Source organism: Macrobrachium rosenbergii, chromosome 12 (assembly GCF_040412425.1).
Source record: "Macrobrachium rosenbergii isolate ZJJX-2024 chromosome 12, ASM4041242v1, whole genome shotgun sequence".
Classification (NCBI taxonomy): domain Eukaryota; kingdom Metazoa; phylum Arthropoda; class Malacostraca; order Decapoda; family Palaemonidae; genus Macrobrachium; species Macrobrachium rosenbergii.
This window is the reverse complement of record NC_089752.1, coordinates 33,629,964-33,653,883: the sequence shown is the minus strand read 5'-3', so window position 1 is coordinate 33,653,883 and position 23,920 is coordinate 33,629,964. Positions and strand designations below refer to the sequence as shown.

At 38.2% G+C, this 23,920-nt stretch overlaps 1 protein-coding gene across 7 annotated transcripts in view; it reads right to left on the bottom strand.

The window, feature by feature from the left end:
• LOC136843616 (xaa-Pro aminopeptidase 1-like) overlaps positions 1–23,920 on the bottom strand; it is a 169,047-nt gene that overhangs the window by 62,383 nt on the left and 82,744 nt on the right. For all 7 annotated transcript variants that reach the window (XM_067112153.1, XM_067112149.1, XM_067112152.1 and 4 more), the window contains exons 6-7: positions 7,207–7,403; positions 5,452–5,593 (exon numbers count right to left, since the gene is read on the bottom strand). In XM_067112153.1, coding sequence (XP_066968254.1) covers positions 5,452–5,593; positions 7,207–7,403 — 339 coding nt within the window. The remainder of the gene's footprint in view (positions 1–5,451; positions 5,594–7,206; positions 7,404–23,920) is intronic.

Genomic DNA, 23,920 nt, shown 5'->3' with positions numbered 1-23,920 from the left:
TTGTAAAACGATCAAAGCAACACAGAGAAAATATTATCACAAAATGATGCATGAATTAAGAACGCAGCGGACGTAAAAAATTTTCTTTTCAAAAAATTCACCATAAATCGAAATATTGTGCTAGAGACTTCCTGTTTGTTGAAAAATGAAGCTAATTGATTGAATATTACTAGACTGTAAGTGTTTTAGCTTACAATTGCAGTTTTCGACCATTTCGGTCGAGTTAAAGTTGACCTAAAGTCGAATTTTTCTATTTATCGTGATTTATATGAAAATATTTCAAAACTGATAAAAGCTACAACCATGAGTTATTTTTGTTGTATTGGAAATGAAATTGCGCACATTTTCATATATAAAACTTTATGTATCGACTAATATAAAACGGTGCAAATATTACGACAACGAGGCGAAAGAATTTCTGAGATGTTCAAAGAAGTTACAGCAGAGCGTAAGGAAAATGTTTTTTCACAAATTCACCATAAATCGAAATATTGTGCTAGAGACTTCCAATTTATTGCAAAATGAAGGTAAACGATTGAATATTACTAGAATGTAAGAGTTTTAGCTTACAATTGCGTTTTTACCATTTCGGTCGAGTTAAAGTTGACTGAAGGTTGAAATTTTGGCAGTTATCGTGATTTATGTGAAAATATTTCAAAACTGATAAAAGCTACAACCATGAGCTAATTTCTGTTGTATTCTACATGAAATTGCACACATTTTCATATATAAAAGTTTATGTAACGACTAATGTAAAACGATGCAAACATTACGACAACATGAAAAGAATTTCTGAGATGTTCGCCGAAGTTACCGTGAGCAGACGTAAGGAAAAAATTTTTTTCAGAAATTCACCATAAATCGAAATATTGTGCTAGAGACTTCCAGTTTGTTGCAAAATGAAGGTACATGATTGAATATTACTAGAATGTAAGAGTTTTAGCTTATAATTGCGTTTTTACCATTTCGGTCGAGTTAAATTTGACCGAAGCTTGAAATTTTGGCAGTTATCGTGATTTATATGAAAATATTTCAAAACTGATAAAAGCTACAACCATGAGTTATTTTCTGTTGTATTCTACATGAAATTGCGCACATTTCCATATATAAAACTTTATGTAACGACTAATATAAAACAGTGCAAACATTACGACAACATGATGAAAGAATTTCTGGTGCGGAAGTAAGGAAAAAGTTTTTTTCAAAAATTCACCATAAATCGAAATATTGTGCTAGAGACTTCCAATTGGTTGCAAAATGAAGGTAAATGATTGCATATTACTAGAATGTAAGAGTTTTAGCTTACAATTGCGTTTTTTTACCATTTCGGTCGAGTCAAAGTTGACTGAAGGTTGAAATTTTGGCAGTTATCGTGATTTATATGAAAATATTTCAAAACTGATAAAAGCTCCAACCATGAGTTATTTTCTGTTGTATTGTACATGAAATTTCGCACATTTTTCATATATAAAACTTTATGTAACGGCTAATATAGAATAATGCAGAAATTACGACAAAATGACGAAAGAATTTCTGAAATTTTCGGCCGAGTTACCGCGCAGGCGTAAGAAAAAAGTTTTTTTCAAAAATTCACCATAAATCGAAATATTGTGCTAGAGACTTCCAATTTGTTGCAAAATGAAGGTACATGATTGAATATTACTAGAATGTAAGAGTTTTAGCTTACAATTGCGTTTTTCGACCATTTCGGTCGAGTCAAAGTTGACCAAAGGTTGAAATTTTTTGTAGTCGACGTTTGCTACGTCCACTCGGCATTCAACAAACAATTTTATTCGACGTTTGCTACGTCCAACAGGCGTTTAAGGGTTAAGTAACCACAGCAAAGTATCGATAAAAGTTAAATTAAAATCCCGTGAAATCATAAAACTGCTTACTGATGTAATCACTTCATTCAACCTCTCTCTCTCTCTCCGTTCTCGAATAATTCACGAATAATTTCACTTCTGCGATTTAAGTAAGGCCAACCGCCCATATCTCTCTCTCTATTGCATATGTCCTTCAAAAAATATACCAAAATCCCATCATCGCTTGTGTGACAATTTTTTTTTATTGCTTTTTTGAAGGCTTATGACGATACCGGCTCGGGGGATTAGAATTAGCCAATAACTGAGCTCGTAGCAACCCCTTCTCTGCATGACGATATGCTACTGGCTGGCAGGACTGACTGTAGCCAATAACAACTTTTAACAACCCCCTCATCCCCTTCCCACCCTCCTTGATGACATGCTATTGGCAGGAAGGGTGGAATTTTAACCAATCACAAAGCTTGTACCTCACGGGCTTTGCATACACTATAAAGAGGGTGTGTAGTATTTTTTTCTCTCTCTCACGTTGACTGCATAACATTTTTCTAACAAATTTGTGGGAGATGACGGCTAACTATGTTTGTATGATATATAAATGCTTACCTAATAAGAGCTAATTTTTAAATATTAATAAGATTAAATAATAATAATACACCATACTGAAATTACAACATTTATGCATTTTCAAAGCAGACTAAGGGCAGAAGATCAGTTTCTCCCTTCCTTCCTCTCTCTCTCTCTCTCCAAAAGGTAGAATGAGAAATGGATAGATATATTATAAATCGATACTAAGTTCAGCCCTTCACTCTCACAGGAAAAGATACTGCTAATTTGAGTCTCTTTACCTATGCACACTGTGTGTGTGTGTATTCATGGTGCTTTACAAGTGCTTGGTAAAAGTAGTGGTAGCCTACATCTTTTGAAGGCAAAGAAAAAAACAATTTTTTGTTGTCAGTCGCAGTAAAGAGAAATGGATTAACACTCCTCAAGAGATTAAAGAGATAAACTCTCTCTCTCTCCCTCTCTCTCTCTCTCTCGTGCCAGCACAAGAATGGCTGAATGTAAGTCGTAGTGGTAATTCATTCTCTCTCTCTCTCTCTCTCTGACTGGAAAAGGGTACTAGTGTTTAAGATGACTTTGAAAAGATATTAATATAATTTCAAAGATTAATACAGTAGTAACAGGATAATAATTTAAGCTATATTTGATGTAGGATGATACTTAAAGTAAAAATGGGAGAGCAATGCAGTTCTATAAAATTCCAAGTCTTTCTGATAGATAAGTGGTGAGGCAGTCTCTCTCTCTCTCTCTCTCTCTCTCTCTCTCTCTCTCTCTCTCTCTCTCTCTCTCTCTCTCTCTCTCCAAAACAGTAGAATGGTAAAAATTTTGGAGGGTTTTCATGAAAGACTCAATAAAAATGCAGGTTATGTCATTTTCAAGATACCCAAAGGATACTCAAAGGATTAAAAGTAAGGTTTTCATACGATTTTCGACGATTTTTCCGGTTTACGACGAATTTCGGCTTATGACGCGTCGTCAGAACGGAACCCCCGTCGTAAACCGGTTGTTGGATTTCTTTCTCCTCCATGACCCTAGGCTGTCTTTCCCAACTTAGGGAAAAGAAGAGGGTGGGGAAGTCTAAGGCCTTGATTAACCCTTTAACTGTTTAGTACGTATATAATTTTATCACATACACAATTGTTCTGTGCATTAATAGAATTACTGAAAGGACCTTGTTCAAACTGGATGGTATCTAATGGAGTATTTATTCAGAAAAAGTTACAAGCTTTCTTGGACAAACAGTACGGATACTTGACAGTGTGGACTGTTTGTCAAAGAAAGCTTGTAACTTTTTCTGAATAAATACTCCATTAGATACCATCCAGTTTGAATGAGGTCCTTTTAGTAATTCTACTATATATATATATATATATATATATATATATATATATATATATATATATATATATATATATATATATATATATATATATATATATATATATATATATATATATATATATATATATATATATATATATATATATATATATATATATATATATATATATATATATATATATATATATATATATATATATATAATATATATATATATATATATATATATATATATATATATATATATATATATATATATATATATATATATATATATATATATATATATATATACATATATATACATGTATATATATATATATATAAATATATATATATATATATATATATATATATATATATATATATATATATATATATATATATATATATATATATATATGTACTAAACTTACTCAGGTAGGTTTGGCCCGCTACGTATATATACGTACTAAACAGTTAAAAGGTTAATCAAGGCCTTAGACTTCCCCACCCTCTTCTTTTCCCTAAGTTGGGAAAGACAGCCTAGGGTCATGGAGGAGAAAGAAATCCAACAACCAGAAGAAGAAGAAGAAGAAGAAGAAGAAGAAGAAGAAGAAGAAGAAGAAGAAGAAGAAGAGACCAAGGTGCTCCTTCTCTTTCCCACCACTGGTCTAACTCTCGTTATGCACTGTTTCTGCCTGGTCAAGGCAGGAACCAAAGATGAAATTACACCCACTAGAGGATCCGCTACTGGATGGAGTACTGCACAAGGGAGATTTTTCTTTGCAATAGTCGACAAAGCCAAGACAGCTGTAGACTCATCAAGAACTACCTCTGAATAAGGTTGGGATGTTAACGTATTTTCTTTTCTCTGCCAGGTTATCAAGGAAGGCAGTGAAAGAGGGACTAGCCAAAAAATTCAGGGTAGGCCAGATCTTTCACAGGTACTCCAACATTAATGAAGCCTTATGGGTGCCTACAACTTCAGTATCATTAACAAATAAGTAAGAGGGAAACGTAGCTTTTGATGGAGCACCTTCCTCAGAAGATGCTTTGTCGTCTGGTCATAAGCAGGCTTCTTATGCCTAGTGCTACCCCTCCAAGACAAAGTAGCACTTGGCATGAGAGGAATAACGGAAAATGGGGGTTGGCAGGAACAACAAGGGTTAAGAGGTATCCTCAAACAAGAATTCCTCCCCCCACAATGAAGCTGGCGAGTGCCTTTTAGCCTTCTTTCCTCCTCTTCCCAAACCTAATCCACCAAGGCAAATCTCACACAACACATTACTTGCTAGGAGAAGCCCTGGGACAGGATTTCTCCCTAAAGAATGCACAAAAAGAGTGAGGATCAGTCATTATGGGCAAAATGAACAGCCCACACGGGCAGTGACATCCCTCAATGGCATTGCTCATGTGTTTTCTTCTTGCAGATAAAAAAACAAGAAGCAAGACAACAAATGGACAAAAACAAAACACAATTGAATGGCAATCAACGCTCATCCACACAATCCCAAGTACTCAGCCAACACTCATGAGAGAAGAGCACAGAATGTCTGTTCTCTACCACGGGCAAAAGAAAAGAGTGCAACTGTTGGTGAGTGAGATATACTCCTTCACATAACCCCCATCTCCACCTGTCAACTACTGGGTTACCAAGTATTCAATGACCAACTCCAGCTTGTGCTGAAATACTCCTAAATAAAAGGGGATGGTTTGTATTTCCACAGGAACAACTTCTTACCCTTGATTTCAGTCTCATTCTTGACTGCCTTCATTAGGGCAATTGGTGACAACTTGACGATTCTCCTTTCCTTTGGCACCATCTGAGCTATGGCTTGAGAAGAGTGATTTGATACCCAAACTTTCCCAGACAATGTTGCCAACTGTAAAAAAAAAAAAACAAGTAGAGCATTTTGATGATTTTTAGAGCTCAAACATATTTTCAACAGTCAAAATCATAAGAAGGGTTGATGAAGCAATCACATTCTTTAATACATAAATTCTATCACTGTATTTAAAGTTCTTTTAATACGAGTATTTTCAGTCAACCTTTCCCTTGATTCACTGAGTACCTTTCCTCTTAATGTTGTTTATTTACCACTGCCTCCCTTCAACTATATTTGTAAGTAGCAATTCAAAGTTAAACTGAAAGCCAATCCAGTTATTTTCGATTCCTTAACACAAGATTAACTGATAACTATGCACAACTGCTTACCTGCCATTATCAAACAAACTTTAAAATTATACCTTTATATAAAAAAATAAGAAATTATAAAAGAATGGTTTAGTATCTCATTGGTCTCCTGAAAACAACTCTTGTGATGTCTTTCTAATTGATTCTGGTGTTTTCTGAAAATAAACCAGCCAAATGTCTAATTTTTTTCTTTAGAAAACAATAGTGTTTTCCAAACTAACCCATTACTGTACTCATATATAGCCCACAATTGTGGTCTTTGAATGTTCCGGACACTGGATGGTATTGTCTAAAAGGCAGTTAAAGAAAAGTAGTAATCTGAACATGCACCACCTAGATTAGGAAGTCCACAGCACTCAACTACCAAACTTTTAGTGTACCCTAGGTGGTAGCTGTGAGAGATTAGTGGGTGTGATAAGCAAGATTTTTATAAAAGACAGTTATGCATGAAAAATCAATGTTTTATAAAAAAAATATATAAATACTTAATTTAAGATTTATTTTTTAAATACTTACCTCTCCATTATATAGCTTTTACTATCCCTGGGGCGGAAGTAAAAGCTATATAATGGAGAAGTAAAATTCATTTAAAAAATATATGTTTCACTAACCAACCATCACTCATATGGAGCCTGATCTGTTATTTAGTAAACAAAGTTTGGAGAGTGAGTGTGACCTCAAGGAACCACATAGCTCTTAGGGAAAACCATTAGTAAGGAACCCATGGGTCTGATAAGGAGAGAGGGAGTCATATAAGTATGGAAAAGTCCCTACAAATGGAATATACTGTATAGCAATTGTAAGTGTGACCCTCTATATAATTCAGGAAAAAAAGCAGTTTGTGTAATGCATCGTGCCTACATTAAAACCATTTAGACTTTAAGGTGACTTATAGAAACTGAAGACGTAGAGAGAGGTCTGAGTGCATGGACAAAAACTAACCAGCACATCTTCGTTGTCTGTTGTGGAAAAATGTAACGGTTGACTGTAGACTGGTCTGGATTGGTAGATTCAGATGGCATACGTTCAGAACTACTAATGCTTTTCTTCTGTCTGTTAAATAAAAGTCTGGTGTCTGCGACATTTGAAGACCACAAGAACAAATTACATGCCAGTGACAGCTTTGTGGTGAAACCAATCTTGGTGGTCTTAGGTGATCCTAAACTTAACCAAATGACATCAATTCAGGTAAAAATTATATCTGACATACCAAATTTAAATCTCAACCATAACTTCAGCCTTATTTATTTGGAAAATAAAAAATATTTGTGGAGCTATAATAACCAATCAAGAGTGTATTACCTCATTTTCAATGAAATGTGACAGTTCTTCATATGGCAGTATCTTTATATTAACTCCTTCTGCTTTTAGGGAATCCTTAGCAGCCCCTGTAAGCTGTGATAAATTAACGAAGAGATATGCTTCATTACTAGTTACTGCAGCATATGAAAAAAAGACTGGATTGTAGGCGATGTCAGATCCTCGCAGGTTGAACAAATCTGAAAACACAGAATAGTTTTTACATATAGGTTTACAATCATTTATTGGTAATTCTAAAAGCCAAAAATCTTTAAAAACCAAAATATTTTCTGGAGAAAAGTAATCATTTACAAAGGTTAAACAGTACAACTATATTTATAATAATAATGATTTAAATAAAGGTTGCTTTGCTTGCTGTACCCAATTACTGTATATTGCATGTATTATTATCATAATGTTACTGTATTACAGAATACAGTAGAGTATAAGCATTGTCATCATACACCACTTGCATTTGATATTGTTTACATTCCAAAAATCTTGGCTGACTGAGTACAGTACTACCAAGACCACTGGTGGTCTTGGTACTACCGACATCTTCATTGCCATTAGTTGCTAGAAAAACATAATTTGCAGATACTTTTTCTTGTAAATTAACAAAGGTGGGTTTAAAATGTGCACATTACTTGATTGTAAAAGCAGTAAGTGTGATTTTGCCAGTTCTGAACATCACTTCTGCCTATTCCAAAATGTTTTATAGCCTGCCTGTTTCCATTTTACTCAGCCTCAGCTATAACCTGCAGCTTTAATTTACAGGTATTCTTTCCTAAGATCTCCATTGTGTGAAGGATGAATAAAAATGTATTTTATTTTTACTTATAGAAGTCACCACTGAGAATCGAAAAGTTTTAACAATCTGAATACTTGATAGTTGCTGTAAATGACATCGGCAAGCAGCCATTTCGAGAGAGAGAGAGAGACTATTGCCCGGTTAGGTTGTTACACTGACAGATGTCTATTTGCAAAAGTCGAATAATAGTTTTATTGAGAATATTGATAATTTTAATAAAACTCTTGTTTTACTGTATCCAGTTATACTGCATGTATTATTGTTGTGGATTACTGTATATATTACTGTACATATATGCATTCTATGTATTTCATACATATTGTCCAATGAAGCGCATGCTCACAACCCACCACGTCTGCACTCTGAACATGCGCATGACTATCTCTTCCTGCTCCTCTTGGCATGAATTGCACGCCTTACAGAGCCTCTGTATACACCTGTTTGCTGTATGGAATAAAGCAACCTATGACTCGGGATATTATTTCTCCATCCCTGCAATCTTCTGTCTTCTCCTACAAGACTTCATCACATATCACCATGGTGCAGTGACTAAACCAGCAGCATCCTAAAGAAACGCAAGAATCCAGCATTCAAATCGAGCCACCATTAACCCCCGATCGCCTGTGGATATTCTGAGACGTGTTAGAATTACTTGTGCGTGTCTCTCTCTCTGATATGATGAACTCCATTTTTTAACATTAGTTTTATTTGTTTCAATTCATTACTTTCAGGTTCTTCATTCCATATATATTGCCATTTATTTATGATACCCATTTTTATGTGTTACATAATCAGTAACAGGGATACAGTAAAACCCCTATATTCGCAGGGGATGTATACCACATCCCCCTCGCGAATAGCTAAAATCCGTGAATACTTAAAACCCCTCTATAAACACTTAGAACTGCCTATTTTGATAGTTTAAATACAAGAAAAACCATCTAAAAATGCTTATACCTGGCTATTTTCATAGTTTTATCACAAAAAGTGCATTTAGTCATGAAAATGATATGAAAATACAGTAATTAGTGAATATTTCTCTGTGAAAAATACCGCAAATGGGTGAATTTTCCACGAATAATGGGTAGATATGTTCCACAGAGAAATCCACGAATACTTGAGTCCATGAATCGTGAGAACGCGAATACGGGGGGTTTACTGTATTCACATTTGACCTTGTCATGTGAGTTGCTTCTTTGGCTGCTTTGTGTGCATCTTCATTTCGTTTCATCCCTACATGGGCAGAGATCCAACATATTTCTACATTTTTTCCATTATTATATAAGTTATGGAGAAATAATTTAATTTGTTGTACTATATTTTTTATTTGTAACTCTGAATAGTGCTTCTCAAGTCACTAAAAATCACAAAATTATTGAATGATGCTTCTTTAATTATTTTTATAGCTGATATAATTCCACACAATTCTGCTGTGAATACTGAAGCATTATTAGGAAGAGAGAACTGATACGTTTTATCTTGGGACACTGCAGCATATACCTCTCCGTGTTCTGATTTAGATCCATCTGCATATATTGTGTAATGTGGACCTTTTTGGTTTATACGCTTTATTGTATGTTGTCTATGGTGTTCTGGTGTATATGAGTAACTTTTTGATAAATATTTCAGGTATATGTACAAATTCTCATTTTATTCATTGTTCAGGGAGGAGGTGATTTTGCTATTAAAGGCACTTGTATATTTATATTCAGCGACTCAAACAATCTTCTAGCTCTAATTGGGAAAGGTGGAGGATTGTTATTTATATATATAACTCTTAATTCAAATAATTTTTTTGTTGGGGAATCACTTGTCTGAATTCTTAGAGCACTCTTCATTGTTACTAGCTCTCTATGGAGAGACAGAGGCAGTTCACCACATTCAACCTGTAAAGATGATTTTGGTGACGACCTAAAGGCTCCTGAGCATATTGTAAGGCCTTCATTGTGAACAAGGTCTAACATTTTCAGCGCTGCGTCAAATGCTGAGCCATATACTTCACTTCCATAATCAATGATAGACAGAAATGTTGCTTTATACAGTACAGTAAGGGTATGTCTATCGGCTCCCCAAGTAGTGTTCGACAGTTTACTAATTAGATTTAATGCTCTTTTACATTTTGATTTTACATATGTTACGTGGGCTTTTCAGTTGAAGTGAGTATCGAATACTAATCCCAAAAATTTTGTTGTTTGGCTAATTGGTATATTATGGTTTCTGATTTTTAAGTTTTATCGATGGAAAATTTAAAGCCTACAGATGAGGCCCTTTCATCTATTTTTATTATGCTTTTATTAATGACTTGTTCTGCATGTTTATTCGAGATGCTGAATAATATATGGCAAAATCATCCATATACAGGTTACTTTTAAATACCAATAGGTAGATTATCACTGATAACATTAATTGCTAAAGTAAACAGTGTGCCACTAAGGACGCTTCCCTGTGGAACACCATTTTCAAGTGGAAATTTTCTAGACAGAACATCATCAATTCTCAGCTGAAAAACTGCGATTTGTCAAAGTTTTGTACAAACCTAGGTAAATGTTGTTGTTTTGTAAAGTTTTTAATATAGCATATCTCCATGTACTATTGTATGCTTTCTCAATGTCAAAAAAGACAGCTACAGTTTTCGCTCAAAAGCTCTACGTATATGGTCTTCTAAGTTAAAGAGAAAATCTAATGCAGACCTGTTACACTGTGACCTGAACTGAATGGGAGTCAAAATTTTATTTTCTTGAATGTGCCAAGTCAGTCGAGCATTTATCATTTTCTCTAACAGTTTGCATAGGCAGCTTGTTAAAGAAATTGGTCTGTAATTATTTATATTACTGGGATCCTTTCCAGGTTTGGGGATAGTAATTATTATAGCTTTACGCCATTCATCTGGAAATAAATTTCTAAGTCATAAATGATCATAAAACTCTAATAAGTATGACTCTGCCAAAGGTGATAAGTGGCAGACCATCTCAAAACACTCACCTCCAGGAGCAGATTTACTGCTGTTCAAGAGAGTATATTTCAACTCTGATATATTAAATTTTCTATTATAATATATATCTTCTATTGTTTCAAAATTTATTGCTATTAATTCTATTTTATTTTTCTTTGTGCGGGAGCATTCATCTAAATTTTTATCACTACTTGCATTTGCTAAATTTTCTCCCACTACTGTATATTACTTATTTCTTTTGGATCAAGTGTTCTTTTCCCATCTTTTAACCCTTAAACGCCGAGCCTCTATTTACAAAAACGTCTCCCCGTATGCCGGCGGCGTTCGGTGAGTTAGCGCCGAAGCGGAAAAAAAGTTTTTTTCAAAAAATCACAGCACGCTTAGTTTTTAAGATTAAGAGTTCATTTTTGGCTCAATTTTTTGTCATTGCCTGAAGTTTAGTATGCAACCATCAGAAAAGAAAAAAAAATATAATTATTATATATAAATATTGGAATATATGACAGCGAAAAAAAAAAAATTATATAATTGTATACAAATCGCGCTGTAAGCACAACGGTTAAAGCTAATGAGTTAATTTTTTTTAGTTGTATTGTACACTAAATTGCGATGATTTTGGTATATAACAAATTGTAAAACGATCAAAGCAACACAGAGAAAATATTATCACAAAATGATGCATGAATTCGTAACGCTCGGACGTGAAAAAATGTTTTTTTAAAAAATTCACCATAAATCGAAATATTGTGCTAGAGACTTCCCGTTTGTTGAAAAATGAAGCTAATTGATTGAATATCACTAGACTGTAAATGTTTTAGCTTACAATTGCAGTTTTCGACCATTTCGGTCGGGTTAAAGTTGACCGAAGGTCGAATTTTTTCTATTTATTGTGATTTATATGAAAATATTTCAAAACTGATAAAAGCTACAACCATGAGTTATTTTCTGTTGTATTGTACATGAAATTGCACACAATTTCATATATAAAACTTTATGTAACGACTTATATAAAACGGTGCAAATATTACGACAACGAGACGAAAGAATTTCTGAGATGTTCGGCCGAGTTACCGCGCAGACGTAAGGAAAATGTTTTTTTCAAAAATTCACCATAAATCGAAATATTGTGCTAGAGACTTCCAATTTATTGCAAAATGAAGGTAAACGATTGAATATTACTAGAATGTAAGAGTTTTAGCTTACAATTGCGTTTTTTTACCATTTCGGTCGAGTTAAAGTTGACCGAAGGTTGAAATTTTGGCAGTTATCGTGATTTATGTGAAAAGATTTCAAAACTGATAAAAGCTACAACCATGAGCTATCTTCTGTTGTATTCTACATGAAATTGCGCACATTTTCATATATAAAAGTTTATGTAACAACTAATGTAAAACGATGCAAACATAACGACAACGTGATGAAAGAATTTCTAAGATGTTCGGCGAGTTACGCAGCATGAGCGTAAGGAAAAAGGTTTTTTCAGAAATTCACCATAAATCGAAATATTGTGCTAGAGACTTCCAGTTTGTTGCAAAATGAAGGTACATGATTGAATATTACTAGAATGTAAGTGTTTTAGCTTATAATTGCGTTTTTTTACCATTTAGGTCGAGTTAAAGTTGACCGAAGCTTGAGATTTTGGCAGTTATCGTGATTTATATGAAAATATTTCAAAACTGATAAAAGCTACAACCATGAGTTATTTTCTGTTGTATTCTACATGAAATTGCGCACATTTCCATATATAAAACTTTATGTAACGACTAATATAAAACAGTGCAAACATTACAACAACGTGACGAAAGAATTTCTGGCGCGGACGTAAGGAAAAAGTTTTAGCTTACAATTGCGTTTTTTTACCATTTTGGTCGAGTCAAAGTTGACCGAAGGTTGAAATTTTGGCAGTTATCGTGATTTATATGAAAATATTTCAAAACTGATAAAAGCTACAACCATGAGTTATTTTCTGTTGTATTGTACATGAAATTGCGCACATTTTCATATATATGTAACAGCTAATATAGAACGGTGCAAAAATTACGACAAAATGACGAAAGAATTTATGAAATTTTCGGCCGAGTTACCACGGGGGCGTAAGAAAAAAGTTTTTTTCAAAAATTCACCATAAATCGAAATGTTGTGCTAGAGACTTCCAATTTGTTGCAAAATGAAGGTACATGATTGAATATTACTAGAATGTAAGAGTTTTAGCTTACAATTGCGTTTTTCGACCATTTCGGTCAAGTCAAAGTTGACCGAAGGTTGAAATTTTTTGTAGTCGACGTATGGTACGTCCACTTGGCACCCAACAAACAATTTTAGTCGACGTATGATACGTCCAGTAGGCGTTTAAGGGTTAATATGGCATGTCTAGGAGGTTTCACATGGGTACCATTTATTTTCCTGAATTTTTCCCATATTTTTTGTATGGGAGTATTATCAGAGAGATCTGATACGTATTTCCTCCATGAAATGATTCTTCCTTGAATTACTTCTTTTTTAAATTTTGCAGATATTTTGTTGCATACAGGTTTTATTGTATCAATTTCTAGTAATAATATAGTAATTTTTTGTAAAGTTCCTTCTAATATCAGTAATGTTTTATTTATTTTAATGAACTTTCTATTCAAATTATCTAATCATCTCCCAATTGAGTGTTTTATATTTGTTAATAATTCTGTTACCTTATTGGACCACCTTGGAACTTTGTGTTTTGTTGGATGGGGTTTTGATTTTGGTATCGCTTTATCAGCAGCATTTTTAATGAAATCAACAAAAAATTTATTAGTTTCATTATGGTCTTTTAAATATTCAAATGGTGGGATATTTCTAGTGTGCATTTCATATCACTCCCAATCCATGTGCTTTTTGAAAAATATGTGCCAATTTTGTCATCATTTATACAGCACCTGTCATTTGAATCCATGAACTCTTCTATTTTACTACCTGTTCTACTTGAGTCTGTACAATTACAGTTCCATATTGGGTTGTGAGCATTAAAATCACCTACTATTAATCCTTGGTATTGGTAGGTAAATCTCTAAGTTTATCAATGTCATAATTTTTATTAGGTTGGTTGTATAAATCATAAATTATGTAACTACTGTATTGTTTTTTATCCGTATTTTAATACTTGATATTTGCAAGTCAGTAAAGTTTACAGGTACTCTGTCATAACATACTTTGTTATGTACATTGATAGCAGTACCTAAATTTCCTTCTTCTCTAGATGTAGATACTAAGGTATATTTACTTATTGTTGATGTTGTTTTGTTGACATATTGTAAACATAGTATCACTGGTTCATATTCCCTTAGTAATCGTTGTATTTCTCCCATAAGTAATCTGGTCTGTACACCATTTATGTTTCATTGTGTAATATAATTATTGAAAGTATAACATTAGTGTGTTCAAGAGTTATTTTCTTTTTGTGGATCATCAATTTGCATTTTTTCTAAAATCCTCTTTACAATATTTGTTTTTCTTTATTAGACATTATGTGTCCAATGAACTCACAGCCCTTTTTGTGAGAGTCTAAACTAGTAGTTTCTTTATTTCCGTATCTTATAAAATTTTGTACAGTGTTTGATAAACTGTCCTTTGTTATGCTTTTGTTTTTGTTGCACAGTTCAATGAAACATTAAATCCACATGTGTTTTCATGTGTCGTTTTTCATTTAGTGATGGAGTAATCTCTTCTCCCATCACATAGCCATTCTTGTCAATGGTTTGTTCTACCATTTCTTTGATGTTCTGGGTATCTGTTTCCATTGGTTTTATTATTACTTTAGGAGACAAAGGTATATTCTTATCATTTTTTGGTTTTTGTTCTTTCCTTGGGTCTCCTGCCTTTATTTCAATGGATGTATCTCTAATAATAGTTGGTTTTTTGTTGGTCTTGGGTGGAGTTCTCTCTCTAAAGGTCTCTTTTTTTTCTTTAGTTTCTAATTCATCATAACTATCTTCCAATATTTCTGTGGTGCTTGTATTATCTTCTAGTCTTTCCATTTCTCTTAATATCTCAAATGAATTTCAACAAATATTTGTACACTTTTCTTGTTCTTTGCTATATCAGTTTCTTTTTGCAAAATGGTTATTTTTCTTTGAGACTGATCTATCAGGGTTTTGTTACTCTTTATCTATTTCCATTTTTGTTTCATTGTTTGATCTCATTACAGTAGAAAGAGTTCATTTCCTAGTGGGATCATGCATTCCTCTAACTTTTAATTCTAATTTGGCCTCTTTTATAGGCATTCCTGTCCTTTCCTGAAGTAATTTTAATTCTATATTGTATATATAATACATACACTCCTTAGATCTTGCATGGTGATTCTGTCCATGGTTAACGCATTTCGGTTCACCACACCTCCACTGTGTGGTATGTTTGTCAGATCCACAATATGCACATATAGATTTATTATGGCAATTTTCCTTTGTATGTCCATACATACTACAGTTTTGGCACTGTAGTGGTTTTGGAACATATGGTCTCAGTTCTCTGTTCTGGCCCATGGTTTTAATTTTCAAGGGTAATTCATGGCCTTCAAATTTTATCTTTATTCTCAGTGTTTTTCCATTACTCTGTCTACTGGCTATGCTGTATATTTCGCAATCTTGTACATTGTTGTATCTTTTTTTAAGGGAATCCAGCCATATATTTTTTTCTGTTGGTTCTTCATCATTATCAGGGAGTACTATGGTACCCTGTACACTGTTCATATTGTCATGCTTTTTTACATGTACCTTTATATTGTCAATATTTTTTATAGTTAAATAGTTTTCTGAATGACATTTCAGTAGTTGAATGTCGATTTAACCGGAAGTTTTCTAATTTCAATGGCGATATTTTCTTCTCTGTTTCTAAGGTCAGGAATCGTGACCAACTTCCATTTCCAAAGAGGGAGTCGAAGTGAGTCAAGGTTGGGTTAAGATTTTTTTTTTTTTTTTGCTTTTTATTGGAGCATAGGGCTCCAGTGTAATTATATTAGTATTTTTTTCTGATTTTTTCCAGAGAGAGGTTGTCAGAGGAGGTTCCAGTGATTGTCAACTGTGCCGAGTCGCTAGCATCAAAGGGTCCAGGGGTACTCGAATCCTTATAATGACTTGTCATAAAGATTTGAGGAAAAAAAAAAAGGAAAAATTAAACCTGAAAACTTTAAAAGGATATCATTAGCCTTTCATGAAGTTTATTATTCCAGCAATGGCACAAGTGAGAGCTGACTGCCAAATGTCTGCGTCCCTACCCTACCCAACAGGATGGCACAACATGATTAGAGTGGCCCAAGTGTAAGCCAGACCCGCTTGTTAGGACCGAAAGTATTACAAGAATACTATCATCCCCACCTTAATCACATTATGGGCAAACTAGCTAGAATGCCTGAGAATCCTATCCCCAAAACCAGACCCCCTTGGAATCTGTGGTCCAGCCCTAAAGAACAGTTCCGCCTTTGAGCTATCAATCTGATAGCTCTCAGGTCTGAACATTATTGGGCAGTTGATGGTCCTACCACAGTTCTCATTATTTAGCTTTGGATATAAACCCAATCCCAGCTATGATATCTTTTCCTATTTAACAGGTCCAATAAATTTTAGCAAAAGTGGAAAATTCCACAAAAATTAATCTAAACAAGTATATAATTATATATATGAGACTCTTGGACTCAAACCCGGCAACAGATTCTTGGGGTTCAAGAGCCGCCCCAAACCATGTCAAGGTGGTCCCAAATCAAGGGGGGACTGAGATACAGCCTCCTGCCATGCCAGTGACCCTCACAGCAGATGGGTCAGAGATGACACCGGCTTTAGGTACCTTTAAGGCCACCCTGTCATTGGCCAAGCGGTCCTCCCTCGCCACGATTCAAGTCCACGAAGGCGTTCAGATGCTACTCCTGTCCTATGCACTCTGCAAGGAGTTAACCATCCTTCCACCAGTCTTTTCACGGCCCATCCTACAGGTCGCCCACGTGAACCGATGTAAGGAGCTACCCCTCCATGCCAACACGATCCCTGCTGAGGCCTGAGAATATTTCCTACAAACTTCCAGGACATGCTCGTGTCTAAGGATGACCTTAAAGCAGCTCCACTGAGGCCGATGGCAGATCCTCCCATGAAAATTCACCTCGGAGGATGCAGTCCCATTCGCCATTCACACCCCACGGCAGATCCCCTACGCTTTCCGCAAACCTGTCAAGAATGAACTAGACTCCATGGTCCAGCAGGGGATCATTAAGCCTTGTGGAGACGAGCCATCGGAATGGTGTCATCCTCTAGTCGTCGTCCTAAAGGCCAAGGGAGTTCGCATCATGGCAGCTCTCACCAAGCTGAATGCAAAAGTCTCCCGACCAGCCCACCCTTCGCCCACGCCCTGAGCTGCTGTCCGCAAGTTCTTCACCACCATGGACACTCTACACGGCTACTGGCAGATGGAGCTGGCAGAAGAGGACCGCCAACTCACCACTTTTATTACGCCTTACGGGCACTTCCAGCATTGCCAGGGACCTATGGGCTTTGCTGCCACCAGCGATGCCAATTGCTTCCGTGGCGACCTGGCTCTCCAGGGCAGGAAGAAGTGCGTCAAGGTTGTTGATGGCATTCTAATCTCTGATGACAACCTGCTGACACACTACCGCAAGATCCACGAACTACTCACCCCTTGCCGCAAACACAGCATCACTCTCAACAGTAACCTACGTTCCTTCATGGGGTTAGTAAACCAGTTGGCAAGGTTCATCCCAGATATTGCCCCTGACCTTGCAGCCCTTTCACCCACTCATGAGCCCCAAGTGCTCTTTTCTTTGGAGACCGGACCACGACCAGCCTTGAAATGCATGAAGCAAGCACTCTAAAGCCTGCCTATTCTTGTGTCTTTTGACTCAACCCTGCCGACCATTCTCCAGACTGACGCAACTCCGAGTAGTCCAGTGTGGATCCCATTTTCTTGCAGACGCCGAGATGAGGTATGCGACGACTGAGCTGGAGATGCTTGCGGTATCTTGGGCCTTCACAAAGTGCCGCCTATACTGCATAGGACTGCCAACCTTCACCCTGCACATTGACCATCGTCCACTGGTGCCCATCATCAACAGCTACATGCTGGACATGGTTGAAAACCCAAGGCTTCAGCGAATGAAGAAGCGCATGTTGCAATACCAATTTACTGCAGTGTGGAGCGCAGGCAACTCTCTATGCATCCCAGATGCACTCTCCCGTGCACCTGTCAGCTACCCCACCTCTGGGGATATGACTGGCCGAGCTGAGGCAACGGCACACGTCAGGTCCATCATCAACACTGCAACGGATTCCCAAGACTAGGATGCCCCAACCATCGATGCCGACCGGACCCTGCAGGACATGATGATAGCAGCGCAGGCTGACCCTACCTACGTTTGCCTATGTGATTGCATCAGTTCCGGGTTCTCCACGAATCAGTACGGCCTGCACACCTCCTTACTACCGTACTAGAAACTGCGAGAGGCCCTCTATACTGACGGCAACCTCGTGCTCTACGGGGCAAGGATACTGGTTCCTGCAGCTCTACGTCACCACACACTTGCCAGACTCCACAACAGCCACCGAAGTGTCGAGGCTACCAAACGTTGAGCTTGACAAACCATCTTCTGGCCTGGGATAGACTCGGACATCGCCAACACAGTCGCCACCAGCAAACCCTGCCAGGTCCTGCATCCCAGCCAACAGCAAGAGCCTCTTCACAGTGACAACCACCCATCGAGGTTCTGTGAGTCTGTATTGGAGGACTTCTTCCAGGTGGCGGGGAAGTCCTTTCTTGTGGTTGCTGACCGCCTCTCTGGCTGGCCTGTGGTCGTCCCTTACAAGGGTGACACCACTGCCTCCTTTACCATATGGCACTTCTGCCACTATTATACCTCAGAGAGGTGGGTGTTCCCCTGCGTACTTTAGAGAGGTGGGTGTTCCCCTGCATACTTCAGAGGACCCCAGTTTACCAGCAAAGAATTTGCAGACTTCACAGAGCATTGGGGCGTACACCACATAACCTCATCGCCACACTACCTGCAGTCTAATGGACATGCCGAGGCCGCCATCAAGGCTGCCAAGCACTTGATCCTCAAAAAGCCCCTACAGGAAACATTGACTGTGAGGCCTTTGATCGTGGTCTCCTTGAGTTAAGAAACACGCCCAACTACTCTGGTCGCTCTCCTGCCCAGGTACTGTACAGTCAACCTCTCCGTACATGAGTGCCCACCCATCCTCAGTTGTTCATGGATGGCTGGCAAGGAAACGCCCATGACCGTGACCGCCAAGCCGCTGCCAGAGCTGCTCAGGAGCAGCGCTATGAAGCCCACACCCGCCCCCTGCCCAGGCTGAATGTGGGCCAACACATCCATCTCCAGGACCCAATATCCCACCAACGGGACAAGGTTGGGATCATCATGGGTGGTGCGCAGTCATGTGAGTGCGAGATCCGCCTCCCAAGTGGTCGAGTGCTATGTTGGAACCGTTGCTTCCTATATCCAGAGCCTCGTCCTGGTCAAGTTCCCAACTCTAATCACTGTGGTCCCTAATGCTGACATGGAAAAGTCGTCACTTCCCTCCAATACCCCTCACAGGTCTCCAAGATTAAACAGGCCTACATAGTGTACAAAGCCCACATGTGCCACTTACACAACTTGCTTCATACATTCATACTTGATAAATTCACTGTATGTTACTTGCTTTGCACATTATTACTTGATAAATTCACTGTATGTTATTTGCTTTGCACTCTATTACTTAACAGTTCACAGTATGTAACTTGCTTAGTATGTTCAAGATACCTCTTTGAATGCAAAAGGGTGAGGGGAGGTGTGGATTACTGTATATATTACTGTACATATATGCATTCTATGTACGTATTTCATATTGTCTGTTGTAAGCACATGTGCATGACCCAACATGCCTGTACTCCACACATGTTCATGACTACCTCTTCCTGCTCCTCTTGGCAAGAATTGCATGCCTTGCAGAGCCTCTCTGTGTATACCTATTTGCTGTACAGGATAAAGCAACCTATGACTTGGGATATTATTTCTCCATCCCTGCAATCTTCTGTCTTCTCCTACAAGACATCATCACATATCACCAGTTGTCATATTACAGGCGGTCCCCGGTTATCGGCGGGGATCCGTTCTGATGGCGTGGTGATAACCAAAAATTGTCGATATCCGAAAATCGGTTTTTCAGCCATTTTCGGGGCTTATCGTAGATACATAGCTAACAGAGGCGCCGATAACCTAAAATCCGTTTTTTGGCCATTTTCGGGGCTTATCAGCGCCTCTGTTAGGTATGTATCAGTGCCAATACCCAACTGTCGGAACCGATAAGTGGAAATCGGTGATTTTCGGTGCCGAAAATTGCTGATTTTCGTTGCTAGACAAGTGCCGTAAAACTGAACAGCTGATAACCAGGGACTGCCTGTATTATCGTATTACAAAATATGAACAGGGCGATCATGTGTCCTTTGCATTCTGGTTTTGTTGTTTACTTTCTTAAAATAATCAGCTGATAGCATTTTACCAACATCATCTCTGTCTTTAGTTGCTGAATGAAACTTAATTCAGATACACTTCTTTCGTAAATTATCAAAATGACATTTTTATAATAAAATAAGGTTTTATATATACTTACCAAATAATTACAAAGCCTATATTTCTAACTCACCTGGCAGCTAAAAATTTGAAATTCGCGGTAGCATTCAACTGTTTTTGTATATGTGACTAGGTCCCGCCCTCTATTGGGGGAAGAAGGGCACAACACCGCTGAATAGCATCAATCTGTTTCTGCACTCAATGTCCGTGAGAGGGGAGGAGGGAAGGCTCTGATTCAGTAATTACTTGGTAAGTATATATGAAACTGTATTTCATTATAAAAATGTCAATTTTATTTGTGTAACTTACCAAGTAATCACATAGCTGAATCCCATATTGACAGGAGGTGGGATGCATGGACACATGTAATCTTAAAAACTTTCAGTAGAAGAATGAATATGAGACAAAAATTCTATTAGTACTGGTTATAAAAGTTGTACCCTTACCTGTTAAGAGAGTTGCTGCAGACTGATACTGCCTCTGGTTGGCACTCATCTTAACTATAGTGGGTACCAGTGAAGCTGTGGAGCGCCCATATATTAGTGAGAAGCATTGCAGCTAAGGAGTATTCTGAATGCCAAACAGCATCAATGGAGGTTATGTAGCTCATGGAGTAGTCTGATGGCTTACATAACCATACAAGAGTGCCCTTGCTCTGGGTGTAATACCAAAAAGAAATCCAACCAAAAAACTTTGTGACCTACACACTGTATTCATTAAAACCATTACCCAACCGTAAAAAAGGACTGGTGGGGTACTCCAGGCACATAGTACCCCCAGGCTCCCCAAGAACTCAACAGCCTAATCAAGAGGTAGGATAGGAGTGGACTCCTATGCTTCCTCCCTAACACCATGCCAGCTACAGACAACGGACCCAGGGTATTACGGTTTTCAAAAATAGTTTCTATTCATGTAAATAGTGTGTTGCAAACACAGAATTGCATTTCCAGAAAGTTGACTTGAGAATCACCAACAAATACATTTTATGTTTAAAAGCCGAGGCGGTGACGGCTCTAATCTTGTGGGCTTTAATTTTCAAGACTGGTAGAAGGTCCTCGCAAGTTCTTGAATGCGATTGCAGGATGACGTCTCTCAAAAAGAAAGATACTGCATTCTTGGAAAGGGGTCTAGAAGGGTCCTTCACAGAGCACCTGAGATTACTCAAGGGACCAGCGATCTTCGCTGTTCTATTAAGGTAGTACCTTAGTGCCCTGACAAGACAAAGAGTCCTCTCTTTCTCTTCTGGTCCAAGAATTTCCATCAAATTCTTGATGGTGAAGGAACGAGGCCACAGCTTAGGGTGGGGGGGTCTCATTCTTGGCCAGGAAGTCCAGCATAAAAGAGCAGGCCACGTCTCCTTGTGAAAAGCCTACTCTTCTGTCAATGGCTTGCAACTCGCTGACTTAGCCGTGGCGAAGGCGACCAGAAAAAGAGTTTTCCTTGTTAAATCTCTAAAGGAAATTGTGTGAAGAGATTCAAAAGGAGGGCCTGACAACCATTTGAGGACAACGTCCAAATTCCATGATACTGCATTAGTCTTGGTCTCCTTGGCCATGTCAAAAGACTTGATCAAGCTGCTGATGTCCTGATTGGATCCCAGATTGAGGCCCCTGTGCCAAAACACAGAGCCTAACATTGCTCGGTACCCCTTGATCGTCAGGGAAGACAAACCTCTGTTAGTCCTCAAGAGAATAAAGAAGTCCGCGATGTTCGTTGCAGAGGTTTCAGAAGAAGAGACATTATTTCTTCTGCACCAGCTGTGGAATACTGTCACTCCGCTTGGTAGACTCTGGAAGAAGATTGCCGTCTACACTTAGCAATTGCTTCTGCGGCTGGTTTTGAAAATCCCTTCGCTCTGATGAGTCTCCTGACAGTCTGAACCTTGTCAGAGCAAGAGCAGAAAGGTTGCGATGAAACCGCTGGAAGTGCGATTGTTTGAGAAGCTTTGACTTCTGTGGAAGGGGCCTGGGGTAGTTGATTAGCAGCTTGAGGAGATCCGGGAACCATTCTCTTTGTGGCCAAAAGGGGCCTACCAAAGTCATCTTTGTGTCCTGATGGGATATGAACTTGTTGATGACTTCCCTGAACATGGTGGGAAGGCATACAGGTCTAGGAAGGACCAATTATGGAGCATGGCATCTGTCGCCCATACCAGAGGGTCCAGGGCCAGAGAGCAAAACAGTGGGAGGCAATGGTTCTTCGATGTCACGAACAGGTCTATTGATGGCTGTCCTCACAACTTCCACAGGTTGGTTCACTCTAGTGGATCTAGCGGCCATTCTGTGGGAAAGACCTGTTTGCGCCGACTCAGTCCGTCCGCTATTACGTTTAGCTTCCCTTGAATGTACCTTGTCACCAGAATGGTGGGGGTTGTTCTTCACCCTTAAAAGAAGGTCTTTGGTGGGCTTGTGAAGGAGAATGAGTGGGTGCCTCCTTGGTTCTTTATGTAGGCCAAGGCTGAGGTGCTGTCCGACATCATTGCTACTGTCTTGCCGAAGGCTGTCACTTCTGCAAATGATTGAAGGGCCAGGTGTACTGCCCTCAATTCTCTCACATTGATGTGTAGGAGCTTCTCTTTTGGAGACCAGACTCCTGAGACTTCCATGTCTTCCAGAAGAGCTCCCCAACCCCGATCTGAAGCATCTGAGTACAATGAAAAGTTGGGGTCAGTGGATGGAGAGACTTCCCTTCCAAGAGACATTCTTCTACAAGCCACCATCTCAAGTCTTCTTTGATTTCCAGAGTGACTGGAAAGATGAACAAATCTGGGTGGGTCTTCCTGTTCCCATTGGCCTTCAGGAAGAACTGTAGTACCCTCATATGAAGCCTCCCCAGGCTTATGAACTTCTCAATGGATGCGAGGGTTCCCAAAAGGCTCATCCAACTGTTGGCTGAGCAGGACTTGAGAGCAAGGAGGTCGCGGACTGTTTGAAGACACCATTGTACTCTTTTGGGGGACAGAAAAACCTGAAAATTCAGAGTCTAACGCCATCCCCAAATAAAGTTACTTGAGACGGAGAGAATTGCGATTTATTCTTCTTGATGAATGATTCCAGATCTTAGGCCAGAAGGGTCTCCTGAAGGTCCTCCGTGCACTGTTTCTTCAATGGAGAATGTAGGAGCCAGTTGTCTAGACAGAGCAATGTACCGATCCCCATGAGGTGAAGCCAATTTGCAAGAGGGGTGAGAACATGAGTAAATACTTGGGAAGCACAGAGCTTGAAATTGGAAGACTCTGTTCTGGAACACAAATCTGAGATGCTTCCTACTGTCTTGGTGTACCGTGATATGAAAGTAGGCGTCTTCCATATTGATGGTCACCATCCAATCCCCCTGTTGGACGGACGAGAGA